At 43.3% G+C, this 17436-nt stretch overlaps 1 protein-coding gene across 1 annotated transcript; it reads right to left on the bottom strand.

Moving 5' to 3' along the window:
- Positions 1-1242: 1242 nt before the first annotated feature.
- On the bottom strand, positions 1243-14407 carry LOC103201569 (p53 apoptosis effector related to PMP22). The gene is made up of 3 exons (XM_007946302.2): positions 14194-14407; positions 4004-4144; positions 1243-1469 (listed from the first exon to the last, which is right to left on the bottom strand). The coding sequence occupies exons 1-3, from the start codon at positions 14405-14407 to the stop codon at positions 1243-1245; spliced, it is 582 nt and encodes a 193-aa protein (XP_007944493.1).
- Between the last annotated feature and the right edge of the window lie 3029 nt (positions 14408-17436).

Below are 17436 nucleotides of genomic sequence, written 5' to 3'. Positions count from 1 at the left end.
GGGGAAAATTCATAATGAAAACTATTTGTAATTGCTTATCCTGCAACTTACAAAATAATAATTTGGTATAAAAATAACTTAGCTTTCATTATGTGCCTTTAGTACAAATGATAAAAAAGACCAATAATAATAAAGCCGACATACCATATATTTGCCAGAGATACTACACACCCCTGTTGCACACTTTACATCATATATTTTAAATCTGTTTGCCAAGAAGACCAGGTTTTTAATTATATTTAGGTTTCTGCCTACAGATGCTATCTATCAGAAGTTGTGTCTATATGATTAGAGCCAAGTCAAACCTGAGATGAAAAATGCAAGTGATTTATTTTCCTCAGACTGTTGAAACTACACCTTTGTGCCAGTTTTGCAAAGTAATGCTTCACTGCACAACCTGATCATATCTATCAGTCATAATGAATTCGACCAAGCCCATCTTTCAACCCAGCTATTCTGACCATGAACATATAGACACAAAACAGTGTAGATTTATTAATAAAGCACTTTCCCATACCCCAACCCTACAAACCACTTTAAAAGAGAAAAGCTCATCTTAACGTCTTACTCCCAAGGGAAGTTTTCGTACTGCAACAGGGTTTGGCCTTATGAATACTTTCCCAGATAACATATCAAGTCAATGTTTAAAAAATTCAGTGACTCAGAATATTAATCAGAAATTCTCATAAATGATATGCATTTAGGAAATTATTATTCTTTATGAAATAACTGAAGACTGGAAAAAATCTTTATTTTTTTGCATTTCTTTTAGAATGTTTGGCCAATGACAATTTTAACCAATCTCTCTCTCTCTCCTCCTGAGCCCTTTGTAAGCCCAGTCTAGTCAGCGTGGGAAAAACAGTAACTCAATCAGGTTACCGAAAATTTGGAATCTCTTCATGTTTACAGTACAAAATGGTAGATTTCATATTCATAGTCTTTTACAAATACAATATAAATGTTATGAATACATATAAGGCAATATTGATATATGGTAGGTAATTAGTTAAAAGAAGGAAGTCTTATTTAACTCCATAAAACATATATAAAAAGATGAATATGAAACTATAACATCATTTAGGAAATACTTTCTCTCAATTGACTTTAGCATTTTTTACTAGTTTAGTAACATGAACAGTTTGATGTCACTGCCAAACATAGGTTCAAAGTCATCCGGGGAAAACAGCCTCCTTCTCTGGAATCCACCTCGGCAGTGACGGCTCTACTGCTCTCGTCCCCACGTTAGGCGGATGTGTAGAAGTACCTGGGCTTGGCATTGCCCAGCAGGTCGTCTTCGTAGTTGGGGAGGCAGCAGAAGAAGAAGGCACAGCCGATGAGGATGATTGTGGCTGCCCAGCCGAAGCCGTAGGCCCAGTTATAGATGTAGGTGACAGCAGGGTTAAGGTGAAGATCAAATTCCTGGGTGTACTTCACTGGGTAGATTACCAGAGAGATGATCTGGAATACAGCTAAAGGGGAAGACAATCTGAAAGTATGACTGCATGAACGAAGAAATGCCTGGTAATAACAGATCCACTCCCTCTTCCACAACTGCTTCTGCTGTTCCTAACTGTTAAATCCACCTGCTGTTGTTGGGCACCATCAAACTGATTTCTACTCATTGTAGAACTGCCCCATTTCCCAGGCTATAATCTTTATAGGAACAGACTGCTAGGTCATTTTTCTCCTTTGGAGCCACTGGTGAGATGGAATTGCCGACCTTTTGGTTAGCAGCCTAGTGCTCAACCACTGTACCATCAAGGCTCCTTTCAATGCACCTAAACAATGCCAACGGAGCCCTGGCAATGCTGTGGGTCAGCACTCAGCTGCTAACTAAATGGCTGGCAGTTCAAACATACCAGCTGCTCTTTGGAAAAAGATGTGGCAGTCTGCTTCCATAAGATTTTCTGCCTCGGAAACCCTATGGGGCCACTGTACAGGTCCTATGGGTTGCTGTGAGTCAGAATCAACTTCATGGCAATGGGTTTATACAGGTAGACTAATGGTTTGGATCTATTTCTGCAAAATCTGAATTGTATCAGTGCTTAATTTTTCTGAATTTAACCCAGTAATAAACACACACACACACACACACACACACACACACATATGTATATAGGGGCTCTGGTAGCATAGTCCCTAAGGCACTTGACTGCTAATCAGAAGGTTGGCAGTTCAAACCCACCAGTCACTCCTCGGAAGGAAGGGTGGGCAATCTACTTCCGTAGTGACACTGCCTCAAAAACCCAAGGAGGGGTCACTATGAGTCGCAATTAACTCAACCGCAGTGAGTTTGGGCTTTGTTTTTTTTTTGAAACATATATACATTTTATATTCTACTTGTCAAACTCTTTAATGGAGGGAATGAGAATGAAACATTTTATATAAACTATAAAATGTAAAAACCTATACAAATTTAAGCTGTCAATCTGTTGAAGATCACTCGCACTAGCTTTCTTTACGACCATACCTCCTGCTACTCTGTCAGCTTGAGATGACTTACAGCTCTTACTATTTTAATGCTAAAAGGAAGCAACAGACAAAAGTTTTCCTAGGATTTTGCATGAACATGAATGTCCTAGTGTATTCCTTCTAAGGCAATTCAAACAGGCTTCAATATAGTTTTCTAAGACATACGAAATGAAGACACACCAAACGTGTTTCTTTGATAAGATCTTACAAATTTCAACTACAAAAGCCAACTAAAATGGAGACAAGATTCAGTGAGGTTCTTCATCTCTTGTGATCCCAAGTCATTTCTGATTTTTAAATCTTATTCAAAAGGCAAACTTGGAAACATGAGGAACACTGGAGGAAACATTATTTTTAATTGAGAGAAAATTTTAAATGTGCCATAAAGGCTAGGGCTGCCTCTGCACTGACCTGGTCCTCTGTGGCCCCCTCCTTTAACCAGGACCTCCTGAGCCCTTACTTATCTGGCTGTGGGCTCTGGGAACTTAATTTTCTAAACTTGGAAAACCCAGCACAAAGTGGTCTTCCTTCTGGCCATGCCTAATCTTATGGACCTCTTTTAGTCAGAGGGCTTCTGACTGGTCCCCAAGAGCAGCTGCCCACTTTGTCTTTGTACCCCATGCCCTAAAGCTGGCCTTCTGCTTTGGTCCTGTGACCCTAAGTTCCTATCCCAAGGAACGACCTGGTGCCCGGGCCTCACTTTGCCCTTGTTGGCACCTTCTCTCTTCCACATCTTGGGGAATCTCATTTTGCATCTGAGTTAAGCTCTGTGGCCAGGACCCTTCCCACTTTGAGAGACTTCCCCAGTGCTAGTTGCTCACCAAAAATTCCAAATAATTCTTGCTCCTAGGTTCTTAGTTCTGGTAATCCACTGATAAATGTTCACTATGAGCCAACTTGATTGAAGTCCCACCCACCTGCATAACTAAATTTCTTCATATGGCCTGTATCTAGATCATCTCCCAGGACTGGTTTTATCCTGGTGGATGGTGCAATTCCAGATCTGGTTCCTGCTCCATCCCTCTGCCAAATCCTTTCATGCCCCATCATATCATAAGATCACATCACTCTTTTCAACAAGTGAAAAGACTCAGGGACATTCCAATCTCCTCAGCATGGGGCTGCTCAGGGCCAAGTAGGGAGGACAGGCAAGTGCAGACCCCTCACCCGAGGCCAGCCCTGTGGGTCACTATGGAGAGCACTGGATTCTAAGGCTGACACAGCCCAGGACAGGTGCCCCAGGACAGGGGTAACCAAAGAGAGACCGGAGCACCCAGAGTAATAAGCTTCCTCAGGAGGATATAATACTGTCTGAAGCACAAGGCAGAAAGGATCCAGATCTTAAAACACATCTCTCCCAAGTTACAACTATCTCTCTCCCCTTGCCTTTGTGCCCCACATCCTGAAGCTGGACTTCTGCTAGACTTCCTGTGAGCAGATCACGTAGCTGACATGGATCTTCCTTGTGCAGTGGAAAACTGCTATATCAATTTCCACTGAAGGTATGAATGAAGAATCCTGACAGTCTTACCAGCCAGGGCAAGGAGGCCTCCAATGACTCTCAGGAAGATGAGCATCTGGGGTCCACAGAGGGCAAAGAAAGAGAGGATGAAACAGATGACCAGGATGATGAAGCCGCAGAAGAGCATGGCGGCTGCAGCTCGTCCCCACGCTACAAACAAAAAGAAACAGTATTGAGCAAGACAGAGAAGCCAAATACAAAAACTACACATTGAAGTATCAAGAACTTTTTTTTTCTTCTTTCCACTAATTACATTTGGGTGAAGGGACAATTTTACTCTTGATAATACTTAAACATCTCCACATTTTAGAGGAAGAATAGGCAGTTCACATGGGGACATTAATATACTAATACTCGATAATGCTTTTATCCCCTTATTTTTTAGCTAGCCTTGGCTGCCACTACCCTGTTGGTGCAACTGCTTCCTGACCGTGAGCAGTCGCTGCCCTGCACTTCGAGTAAAAGGCTGCGTGGCTGTTGGGTGAGTGAATGAAGCTGGAAGGAAGAGAAGGAGGAGGCAGAGGAAAAGGCTCTTCAGGGATTGAGATGTGCCCTGGAGCCCCGCTGCCCCATCAGTCTGGGGATTTGGGGTCTTTAAAATCATTAAGAAGAAATAATCAAAGGAGAGCTGCTTTCCCTTAAAAAAAAAAAAAACTTATGGGACCATAGACATATATGCAGGGAGCTCTGGTAGCATAGTGGCTAAGGCATTTGACTGCTAAACAGAAGGCTGGTGGTTCAAACCCACCAGCCACTCCTCAGAAGGAAGATGGGGCAATCTACTTCCGTAGTGATACTGCCTCAGAAACCCAAGGAGGGATCGCTATGAGTCGGGTCGGACTCAACAGCACGTAAAAACAGCAACACAACAAGATGTATATGCAGTGGACACTGCCAGAATGGATGTTAAGGGACATGGACCCATATTTGCATCCATGCAAAAACAATCCTTGACAATATATCTACAACTAGCCAGAGCTGTTAGATAAAACAATTCAATGGTAAGGAAGTAGATGTAGTTTTATTAAACAGTGACAAGTTTTATAGCAGAAAAGCTTTCTAAATTTTTGCCTGAAGTACTCAGAATCTATTGCATAAGCCTTCCTAGTTATTAATATTGGCCCTAAAAAGAATTAGAATGAGGGTGAAATTGAGTCCTAGGTTTGAAGACCTAGAAGTCACCTCCAGCCCTCTGAAAGGAAAACACATGACACAAACACTCACAGTGTCAATCGATAATTCTTATTGCTCAATCTGCACTGATTTGTGAAATCTCGTCAAACGCAGCCTCTGTCTAGAGCTAATAAGTAACATGTATGCAGTAGCTACTCTGCACCAAGCACTGGGCTGAGAATGTTACATGCACCACATGCATCAACACATTCAATCCTCACTGTAATCTTTGAAGCCACACAACATTATCATCTCTATTTTTCAAAAAGTGAGCATATACTAAAGCTTTGAGAGCTCAAATAACTTAGCCAAAGTCACACAGCTACTGGGTGGGTTAGACACTCTGAGCTCCAGCTGGTCTGAATCCAGAACATGGCACAGGTTCAGCGATCTTAACCCAGTTTGTTCTTTGCCGTGTTTGATAAGGAGAGTCAGGTGCACTCCTGCCCTGGTTTTGCTCCATGCCTATAACACAGCACTGCCAACGATACTTAGCCCCACTTAATTCTAGGGTTAGGGCTAACTGCCTCAGAAACCCAAGGAGGGGTCGCTATGAGTTGCATCTAACTCCACGGCAGTGAGTTTGTTTTTGTTTTTAATTCTAGGTGCTCAATTCTGGATGCTTTGCACTTGGCTGCTAACCAAAAAGTTGGCAACGTGAATCCACCCAGTGTAGGCGTAAACGGCCTGGCGACCTCCTTCCATAAGACTGTGGCCATCAAAAACTCAGTGGACTCTAAAATGTAAGTCAGAATCGACTGGCCAGCAATGGGTCTGCTGTTGTTCTGTGCTGTTTGCTTGTTCATTTTAATTCTAGATCAAAATAAAACAAAGATGGGAGAACAGAAAGACCATGGGCTTTGAAGCCAGCTGGACCTCGACTGACAGCCTGCCTCTGCCACCTACTAACCAGCCTGTTCGCCTGTTAACTAACAAGTCTCTGTTAACCAAGGCTGAAAACGCCTCAGTGCGAGATTATTGTGAGGAGGAGAGAGCCTGTGTGGAAAGTAAAAATGCTATTGATTCTCCAGCCCCTCAACCAGCTCAAAAAGTTCCCCATGCATCCCTGCACCTCAGGTTTTCATTTTTATCTACACTCACAAGCTTCTGCACCATCACATAAAGACTGCCCTTCACTCTTCCACCGACTTTTGTATCATCTGCTACAGACTAGCCGGGCCTACGCTCCTCCGTCCCCTCCTCCAGCTGGCACACTCCCTCTCGATCTTTCTGATCTTTCTCTGGATCCATGAACAACTGGGCTCTCTGACAGGTTATTAAGGAGAAGGACTATTTTTAAATGTCTCAGAAATTCCACGTTTTCGCACAAATTCCCCCTCAGTCATACTGGTCAGGGATGGGCCCAGTTTTACCTTTCCGGTTTGCATTCCTTTCCTCCAAATCTCTTGCTCTTCCTGTCAGAGCAATGAGACTAGGTAAAGTAGAAATGTGTTTTAAAATAGAAACAAATAAACCAAAATGTGAAATTCATAAGTCCCTTTTTTCACTTTTGCTTTGTCCTTCATGTAAGGTAACTTTCAAGAGAAGAGGGCTTATGATTTGGAAAGAGCATTAATTAGTCAGAACTTTACAAAGCAGCTCTTGTGATGAACTAAGGCATATGACTGCTAATCACAAGGTTGGCGGTTCAAACCCACCAACCACTCTGCGGAAGGAAGACGGGGGGGGGGGGTGTTGCAATCTACTTCTGTAAAGATCTACTGCTTCAGAAACCCAATGGGGTTTACCATGAGTTGGAATCAACTTGATGGAGTGTTTTTTTTTTTTTTTTTCCCCCTCAAAGTACAGCCCACAGACCTGTACACTTTGTCAAAATCATCAGTGGTGTGTACTGAAAATACAGATTCCTGGGCCTCTCTTCAGACCTACTGAATCAGATCTCAAGAGGTAGTGCAAAGGAATCTGGTATTTTTCACATCTGCACTAAAGTTTAAGAACAATTGAGATGGATCAGAATCTCCTTATAAAATGGACTTAGTATTGGCCATACGGAGCACACAGCTGTCAGTGTGTGACCCACTACTGCAACTATCTTATTTCAACGGCTAGGAATCTAATCGGCACATACGCAGAAACTTATTTTTCCCTTTAAATAGAGTTCACAAACTTGAAACGGCAACGAAAATCAACGTAGCCTGAATGTGTATGCAGGGAAATGGGAACACAATCAAGATAAACTGGATACTCAAGTGTGAGTTTCCAGGAAAATCACCCTAACAAGGGACATATTTCAATAACCAAACTTTCACTGTCACAGATGAAGATTTTAAAACTACTGCTAAATTATGTTGCTATAAAAGTAATAGGAGCTCTGGTAGCATAGTGCCTAAGGCACTTGACTGCTCACCAGAAGGCTGGCGGTTCAAACCCACCAGCCACTCCTCAGAAGGAAGGTTGGGCAATCCTACTTCCATAGTGATACTGCCTCGGAAACCCAAGGAGGGGTCGCTATGAGTCGGGGCCGACTCGACGGCAAACAACAACAACAACAACATAAAAGTAATACCAATAATTTAATCTGTTTATTTGAGGAAGGTTAATACAAACAAACAGATTATTGCTATAACTACTCCCTTGACATTATAGCTCAGGTATAATTTATGCTTTTAGTTTCAGGTACTTGAAGGGAATTAAATAAAAGAAATAATACGCCAATTTGACTAACCTAAAGACAACAGTTGAACATAAACATAAAGGCAGACCACTTTAAAAAATTTCATTATCTATGTTAAATCAAGTCAGTTAATGATGTCTTGTTTATTTAAAATGCTGAGTCTAAAGCAAGTTAAATTGGAAAACTAAGTAACACTTTATCTTGAGAAAGCCTGCCTTGGAAGTAAAACATGTAAAACCCGTTCCTTGCCGCTCGGAAACACCCACACTGAATCATTTAACTCTCCTTTTAGACACAACTCTTGGAATGGCTTTAGAGGTTCTGAGGGCTTGATATGACAGGTCCTCCGCAAGAAAGGCAATCCACCTTCTCATGTCACTATGCTGTTTTAAAACCAGGTCTCACCAGGGTCCTTCCAGCCTGATATTTTGTCTGAGGAGACCAATGCCAGGTAGAATGTGACTGTTCTCCAGGTTACACATTTTGAAACGTTAAGATAAGCCTGTGCCCGAGGCACCTTTGGTCTTTAACTTCTAGAGTAAGCCTAACATCTACAAACTTGCCCAACACTTTTGGGAACTAGGCCTTCTGAGGAGGGGCTGGGGGACTTGAACTGCCAGCCTTCCGCTTAGCAGTCAAATGCCTTAGGTGTTACACCACCAGAGCATCCCTTCTTATATTTACACCATGGTCTAAGTTACATCACATTTACCAACCTTAATGAAAAACATCAATTTTAAAAATTTCTCCTAAAAGCTACTTATTTTATGATTCAACAGGTGACCTTCAGTTCTTCAAAGGCAGAGTGCCCTTTATCTCTTCTGACAACAAGTCTGTCCCTTATCATTATTTATATGCCGAATTTTATTTCCTCTGTGTGTGTGTGAGAGAGAGAGAGAGAGAGAGACGCAGAGGGGGGTGCATTTTCACTGAGACCACAAAAGCATCCAGGCTAATAGAGGCTGTGTTTCTGTGCAGGAATACGTTTTTTTGTTTCTTTATAGGAAAATTAGTTTGCAATTCTCTACATGTAGTCTATTATTATGTACTGAGTTTATTTGCTAAGTACCACACGGAGAAATTCCTATTATTAAAGAAATTACAAGTGTTATAAAATCCACTTTTAAAAAAGATTCACTAAAGATCCACTTAGGAGCTCTGGTAGTGTAGTGCCTAAGGCACTTGACTGCTAACCAGAAGGCTGGCGGTTCAAACCCACCAGCCACTCCTCAGAAGGAAGGTTGAGCAATCTACTTCCATAGTGATACCGTCTGGGAAACCCAAGGAGGGGTAGCTATGAGTTGGTGCAACACATAACAACACAACAAAGATCCATTTAGGTGATCAACGACTTAACAAACTTTGCTATCGCTTGCAAAGATTCAACATTAAATCAAGCACATAGAAAGCAGTCAATGGTCACTGATTTTTCCTAAGAAGTGTGTTTAAGGGTGTGTTTGTCTTTTTCCTATAAGAAAGAGTGCCATTATCTTCTTTTCCAAAGATAAGATAAACATGAAAACACAATGTTACAAGGATAATATGATGAAGAAAAGACCATTAATGTTAATAAGAGCAAAAAAAGTGAAAATAAATACCTTAATGTCAAGCTAGAAATAATAAATCAAACCAAAACTTGTGAAAAGAGAATAAACGAACTTATATTTTAAGGTGAATAGATCATTGCTAATATTCTTAATATTATTGCAATATTTTGGAAACTATTATGAATTTTCACCTCAAAGTTAGTTGTTCTCCTTTCAATGGTTTGCTATATATATAGTCTTTAGCCGTTTCACATTGGGCACCACAGACCAGAACAGTCTAGGGCCCAATGCCTTACTCAATGCCCAGCAGACACTAACGTACCTTTTCCAGAGCAAGGGAATCATCTGTTACCAATACTGAAGGCCCCACGTACTGAATCCAAGATTTTGTCAGATGTCATTATATTGTTTCTATCGGGTACTTTATATTAAACACAGGCAGATATGATACCATAATTCAAAAAATTTTTAAAAGATCTTATCAATAAATAAATACAAGCATGGGTGTATCAGATATTCAAAAACACTCGCATATTTTCTAGGATGCAATCTGCAGCAATATAGACCAAGGCTTCTCACAAGTACTTATAATCACCTGGGGATCTTGTTAAAATGCAGATTCTAACTCAGTGGGTGAGACCTGAGACTACTGTATACAAAGCTCCCATATAGTGCAGCTCAGTGACACTCCTGAGTAGCAAAAATCTAGACGTCCACAAAAATGAAGCCTCAAAAATACGTACATAGGAAGAAGCTACTTTGCAGAAGTTTTGGAAGGCAGTAAAGGAGCTGGCTTAACTGAGGAATGGCAGGGTCACACAGAAGAGCATTCCAGAGCTGGTGTGAGATTCCTGACATGCTGGCCGTTTGCCCCTGAAAGTGGGCCAGCTGATAACTATTGACCACTGTGTGTGTGTGTGTGTCGTAGAACCATAGCTGTGGTTGCTGCAAAAATGTAGATAATACATTTGCCGTCAACATTTTTCACACGTACGATTCGGTGTGCTTTTATCGAATCATGCTACTTGGCCTCTTTCAGGTCTTCTTTTAAAGGACCGTATTTAATCAGTCAGTGGTGAAATCTTATGCAAGTAGATAGGAAAACAGAATTTCACTCTGAAGACAAGATAACTAGCAGTGAACTTGGGATCTACCCTCAAATATTTAAAAGTCTGTCAGATGGAAGGAGAAGGCTGGAAAGGAGAATTTACAGGAAAGCCACTTCAGCTCAGCTGGTAGGGCAGAAGTATTTTTGAACAAACAGCATTGTCTAGGGAACAGAACTAAGTTGCCAAATAAAGGGAAGAACCTCAGTCATGGGTTTAATGAGAAATAGATGTATTCCTAGCTGTAGTCATCCAGAGTCTGTATCTGCTTGTAGTGGGAAACGAGTCAGGTCAATGAAAGCACTGAGGCTGCCTGGGGTGGTCACTGTTGGAGTCAGCAAGTGTGGAGTGGACGGGGCTGGCTCCTCAGCTCCTGAACTCTCTATGCTATACATCAATATTTTCTTAATTATGAAATTCAGTAAAAAGTGGTCAACTCTTTACTTTGCTATGTAAGGGCATTAACACACACACACACAAAGGAAAAGTATCTATCTACTAATGCCTAATTTCATAAAATAAGAATATTCTAATACTTTGTCACTTCCCAAAAGAAGCCACAAGAGCATCATCTCAAAATAAAGTCTTAAGAATGCAGCACTGCAAACCTCTCAACTTCATACTCATGTCCTGTACATTTAACACCACTGGGTTAAATGACCAAGTATTTCATGCACTGCTCCGGTTCTTTGATTTATCCAAGCTGATTTAATGTAAAAAGTAAAAAAAAAAAAAAAATTCATAGCATTTGGCGGTATTCAAAGGGTGACTTTGATAAAAGTGATCCCCTTCCCGTCTAGTTCAGATTCAAGTCAAGCTCAAACAGGCCACATCACCTCTCCAGTTTCTTTCCATATGTATAAGGAGTGGTTCAAACTCATCTCCATGATTCTCCACCCTGACAAGATGGAACTTGCCTGGGATTTAATATCTACATTAGCTAATGTTTAAAATATCCTCCCAATGTATTCTTTCCTAAAACTGGAAGAGGAGGTCCACGATAGGAATTGTTGCAGAAGTATCACAAGCACTTGAATTCATCTTTGACTACAATGGTCAGAGGTCTACCCCTCCAGGCGGCTTCATATCTATTGTCTTCTCCCCATGGGCACCTCAAGACAGAATGGATGCTAGACTCAGGAATTGATTCTAGGTCTTGAGCAAAAGCCTCTTCTAACACATTATCAAGGAGCTCTGGTAGCATAATGCCTAAGGCACTTGACTGCTAACCAGAAGGCTGGCGATTCAAACCCACCAGCTACTCCTCCTCAGGAGGGTTGGGCGATCAATCTACTTCTGTAGTGATACCACTTCGGAAGCCCAAGGAGGGGTCACTATCAGTCTGGCTGACTCCACAGCACAGAACAACACAGTATCAGCAGCACTATGTTACCTTTGTCAAAGTTAACAGACATAACTAAATGGAAACGTTAAAGCCACCACCCATTTATGCAAATCTGTCTTGCTGCATCATAGATTTTTCAAGCCACACTAGACCAGATAATCTGAGCTTTTCAAAAACACTACATTTTATATCAACTTGAAACAAGATATACCCTGGATCTGTGTTTTCCTTACAATTAAAAAAGAAAGGCTCCCACCTTTAAATCATTTACCAAACTAACAAATAAAACCTGCTTGCTCCCTTCCATATACAAAGCACATAGTCAGTCTGAGGTGGGAACAACCACACCCTAGAAAGGTGAGCTCATCCTGCAAGTTAAGAAAATAAAAAGTACATTGTGTGTGTTTCACAACAGGGCTGTCGTCACAGCAAAGCCCTGCAGGCCAAATCATACCCCAGAAGAATGCTTGGTCACCAGCTCCCCCATCGGGGGGCTGACTTCATGTGTAGAAGACAGCGGAGTATTCTCTGGGTCTGCATTAGCCTGCTGAAGTGAGATTTGATTTAATTATCATATTGCTGTTGTTATACGCCATTGAGTCAGACCGACTCATAGCAACCACTCCTTGGGTTTCTGAAGCGGTATCATTATGGAAGTAGATTGCCCAAACTTCCTTCCGAGTAGTGGCTGGTGGGTTTGAACTTCCAACCTTCTGGTTAGCAATCAAGTGCCTTAGCCACTATGCTACCAGAGCTCCCTTAATTATCATAGGCCATTTAAAAACACACAAATAGACCAGTTAAGTCCCCAAAGAGAAACTGAGTTCAAGACCACTATTAACTAGAAAATAGAGTTGTATTATTTCAAAGAACTTCATTCCCTTTTAAACACTTAAAAGACCCAGAATAATAGAAACCCTGGCAGGCAAACAGCTTTTATGTGTTTTAAGAGGACAGGAGAAACACAGACTTTCAGGCAACCAGGATTCCAGTGCAGTCTTTGCATTTTATTATCTGCCCAATGAACACCAGGCTGCCTTTTGGGGGGAAACTGCATCAGACTCACTTCCAAACAATTCTGTAGGAGACAGGAGAGCGCCTAAGCCCCTGTATGGTCCCCCAGACACACAAATAAATGCAAGATTTGGAAGATGTGGCTTGTGGGAAAGAAATCAAGGATCACAGCAAGGAAGGGAACAAGGCAGGGCAGCCGTCTCTCTCTGCTTGTGGAGTCCACCTAACAGTGACCCATGGGACAGAGGAGAACTGCCCACAGGTTTCCCGGCTGTGATTCCTATACAGCAGATCCCCAGGTCTTTCTCCCATGGAGTCACTGGGTGGGTTCGAACAGCCAACCTTTAGGACAGTGCTTTCACCACCAGTGCTCCTTCTTTCTGTTTAATCCTTATTCAATTCAGTTGGTAAGGCCCCATTCAGTTGAACTGGCTTTTAATTATGCTCATATCTAAACCATCCAACCCCCAAAATACCTTGTTAATCACAATAAGACACAGGCCTTTCTCCATATCAAGCCCCAACCAGGGAGTACCCATGTGAAAGAAATATGTCCTTTCAGACAAAAACACGCCCCTTTCAGTCAACTCTACTAGTAAGTAAAAGTCAATGTCCGAAGCCACCTCCATACTGGAAAAATAGAGATTAAAATAAATGTATTTTTTTAGAAACAGCAATGCTGTACATAAGCCAAATCAGACCAAACCCACCGCCATTGGGTAGATTCTGACTCACAGCGACCCCCATTGGTTTCCGAGGCGCTAATCTTTATGGAAGTAGACTGCCCCGTCTTCCTTCCGCAGTGGGCTTGAACGCCAACCTTCTGGTTAGCAGTCAAACGCCTCAAAGGGCACCCCATAAAACAAGAGAACAGGAACTAGCCTGAGGTGTAAAATACTATCTATTGAAATCATAACTGCTAACACTTTAACTGAACGGGCCTTTTAAGGGAAGAAGAGTTTCTCCCACTTGATACAAGTTAAAAGGAATACACTGGTATTAAGGCAGGTACCCATTTTCATAATGACATTTTAGTCATAAGAACAAGCAGAGGAGAGGAAAAAGGGAAATGGGAAGAGATTTCAGGAGGTTTTCCAAAAACAGCATGCTTTGTGTATCACATTTATTCATCTAACCTTCTCAGTGGCTGTGTCTTTCACATTTGACCGACAAACCGTACGAAAATAAAGTTTGAACTAGGGCCAGTGTCTTCCAGTTTGGAGCCTGGATGGAGCTGCTCTAACAAACCTCTTTTTCCCCACTCCCCAGCCCCCATTAATTAAACCAAACCGAAACCCTATCACGTCCCTGAACAGCAGGCGGCTGCCGCGTTGCGGGCGTCTCCGGCGGAGGCTCCCCGAAGGCGGGCGGGCACTCACCGTATTGCATGAGGCTTATGCAGCCTTGCTCCGGGGACCCCGAGCCGCCGCCCTCGGTGGGGCATTTCCACCACAGCGAGGACGTCTGGGTGTGGTCGCTCGACTGCAGCCAGCCGCGGCCAGACAGTGCGATGATGTCGAAGGCGATGGCGCTCAGCAGGAGCATGGGCAGGATCCACCTGCAGCGCTCGCAGGCCAGGCCGCAGCGCAGCATCTCGACAGTGGCGACGCGGAGCAGAGGAGCGAGGGGACGGGCGCCGGCGGAGAGTGGCCGGCGAGCGCGAGCACCGGGACAAAAGGGACTAGGGCGCGGGGAGGCGGCTCCTGCGAGGACGCTCAGGGCCGGGCGCGGGGGCGCGGTCCCCGGGCCCCACCTAGATTCCGGTGACTCAGAGTGCGCCCGCCCCGACCTGCCCCGCCAGCCCCGAGCTCGCCTGCAGAGAAAGGCGGGGCCGGCTGGTAAACAGGCCGGGTTCAGATTACACCTGAGGTGGGTGAGCCTAACCCGGCCCAGAGCGCACGAGGAGGATAAAGCCGCGCCTGCGCGGGGGCGCGAAGGCTCGCACAGGGGTCCTGGGCTGCCACCCAGCGAGCCCTGGAAGGCGGGAACGAAGGCCTGGCATCTCTCGATAACTTCATTTCTCTCTTGCATGACCCTCTCACAACTGTTTTCCTTCTTAATGTTTCAACTTATTCACTGTTGCATCTGCGGCTAAATATTTGACCCCATAGGGAGCTCTGGTAGCATAGTGGCTAAGACACTTGCCTGCTCACCAGAAGGCTGGCGGTTCAAACCCACCAGCCACTCCTGGGAAGGAAGGTTGGGCAATCCTACTTCCGTGGTGATACTGCCTCGGAAACCCAAGGAGGGGTCGCTATGAGTCGGGGCAGACTCGACGGCACACAACAACAACAATCGGTCAGATACTGTGGTCGTTATTGTTAGCCGCCCTTCAGCAGGCTACCTACTACTACTCATGGCGACCGACGCTGGGATCCGTAGGGTTTTCGCTGGCTGATTTTTTGGAAGTAGATCACCAGGCCTTTCTTCCTACGTGTCGAATGTTGTTGTTGTTGTTATGTGCCATCGAGTCGGCCCGACTCATAGCGACCCCTCCTTGGGTTTCCGAGGCAGTATCACTACGGAAGTAGGATTGCCCAACCTTCCTTCCGAGGAGTGGCTGGTGGGTCTGCTTTTCAACAGTACCATATCTGAGCTTCAAGTAGTTTGAAATGGTGTTCAAATTGAGCCCGGGATAAATGCTGGACTCCATTTGAATGCATGTGTCCAAGCCCAGCAAGCTGTCCCTGACCCGCCCAGGCAGAGGTGCTCACTTCCTCCTGAATGCCACCTTTGTACCTTTCACCCTAGCTCACTTCATGCTCTTATCTGTTTACGTTTCTGTCTTTCCCGTTTGATTGCAAGCTCTTTGACAACAGAGGCTGTGTTTTATTTATTTGTGTATCTCCCTGGATTGTAAGAGGAGCTGGATAAACATTTGGTGAGTGCACATTTATTGTAAGGAATGCTCACGTCAATCTTGGACGCGCTTCCTCTGGCTTCCCCCAGATACCTTCTTGCTTCTGCTGCAGTTCACTTCCAATCACAGATCCCCACCTACTCACTCTCTTCGTTTACTATTTTGACATTTCTATGAGCAAAACCATATCCGGACATGTAACCAGAGCCTCAAATCCTACCACCAGTGTCCTGGCCCAGTGTCAGTCACCACCATGATGCTGCAGGTGTGGCAGGAAGGGTGGAGTGGCAGCCAGGAGGGAGACTGGAGAGAAAGGAGGTCTCAGAGTCAGAAGCCACAATGCCCTAGGGCTGTTGTTGTTATTGTTATGTGCCGTGGAGTCAGACCCGACTCATAGTGACCCCTCCTTGGGTTTCTGAGGCAGTATCACTAAGGAAGTAGATTGCCCCATCTTCTTTCCGAGGAGTGGCTGGTGGGTTTGAACCACCAGCCTCCTGGTTAGCAATCAAGTGCCTTAAGCACTATGCTACCAGAGCTCCCGCCCTAGGGCTAATCACTGCAAACATCTGAAAAGAGTCACATCTTATCTTATGCTTCAGAAGAGTCCTTCTGAACCCCTTACTTTTTGCATTAATTTAATATTAAACAATAATAATAATAAAACATTGCCTTCTAGTCTCTTCTGACTCCTGGGGACCTCGTGTTACAGAGTGGGACTGCTCCCTACAGTATTCTTAGCTGTAATCTTTATAGAAGCAGATTGCCAGGCCTTTCCGCCACAGTGCTCCTGAGTGGATTCGTATCACTAACCTTTAAGTCAAACCATTTGAATCACCCGGGAACATATTTAATATAACCACAAAACCAAACCCACTGCCAGTGACTCAATTCCAATTCGTAGCGACTCTATAGGACAGAGTACAACTGCCCTGTAGAGTTTCTAAGGCTGTAAATCTTTATGGAAGCAGATTGACTCATATTTCTCTCTTGGAGTGGCTGGTGGGTTCAAACTGTTGACCTTTGGGTTATCAGTTGAATGCCTTAACCACTGTGTAACCAGAGCTCTCCAATTTAACATAAAGGAAATGGGAAATATGACTAGCAATGTTGAAATTTCATCCCTCTGTATTTCACCTCCTGAAGTATTTAGTATTATTATCTCTTTCCAACAGACAAGAAGACTGAGGCACAAACAAGTTTAGTAGCTTGCTCAGGACCACACATTGACAGAGGGGCAAAGCCAGACTTTAACTTACGCAGCTTGATACCAGAGACAGTGCTCTCAACCACAACCTCGCCTCAGAGGAGTTTGTATTTCAGTTGAGTATTCTCCACAGAAACAGAATACCATTTTGTCTCATGAATGCTCTCACAAATTTTGAGGATGAATAAAATAAAAATACTAAGAAAGTGAGTGTCTGAAACTACATGAAATAATTTTCCAAGCCTTCATTTTATATAAACCAAGTTCACATATTTTCATTAGAGGAAAATATTTTTACTTTCAAAGAATAACACTAAAGGATATTCTACGAAGAGTCAACTGCAAAAGGTGTAGATTGTATGAAGAAAATGTGTTCTCAGGGTGTTCAGATGTAATGAAAATATTTGTTTAAGGAACTGTGTATAATATACAAGTAGAATAGAATACTGATCATAAGCAAAGTGGTTTCAGACAAAATGAGAGTTTTTCTAGTGTCTTAATATCTCTGAATAATGTTGAACTAGATTTAACTTCTTTTTCCTGTTCCAATAGATTTGA

Source organism: Orycteropus afer, unplaced genomic scaffold (assembly GCF_000298275.1).
Source record: "Orycteropus afer afer isolate SDZICR_OR568_19922 unplaced genomic scaffold, OryAfe1.0 scaffold00155, whole genome shotgun sequence".
Taxonomy (NCBI): domain Eukaryota; kingdom Metazoa; phylum Chordata; class Mammalia; order Tubulidentata; family Orycteropodidae; genus Orycteropus; species Orycteropus afer.
The sequence above is the reverse complement of the archived record's forward strand: the minus strand, read 5'-3'. Positions and strand labels throughout refer to the sequence as shown.

What these genes read in the sequence shown, in the direction of transcription:
- LOC103201569 (XM_007946302.2), bottom strand. Translation starts at nt 14,407, where the DNA reads ATGCTGCGCTGCGGCCTGGCCTGCGAGCGCTGCAGGTGGATCCTGCCC. An exon ending in CATAAGCCTCATGCAATACG is followed by an intron (nt 4,145 to 14,193) that starts GTGAGTGCCCGC and finishes TTTTGTTTGTAG; the next exon opens with CGTGGGGACGAGCTGCAGCC. An exon ending in AGGCCTCCTTGCCCTGGCTG is followed by an intron (nt 1,470 to 4,003) that starts GTAAGACTGTCA and finishes CTTCCCCTTTAG; the next exon opens with CTGTATTCCAGATCATCTCT.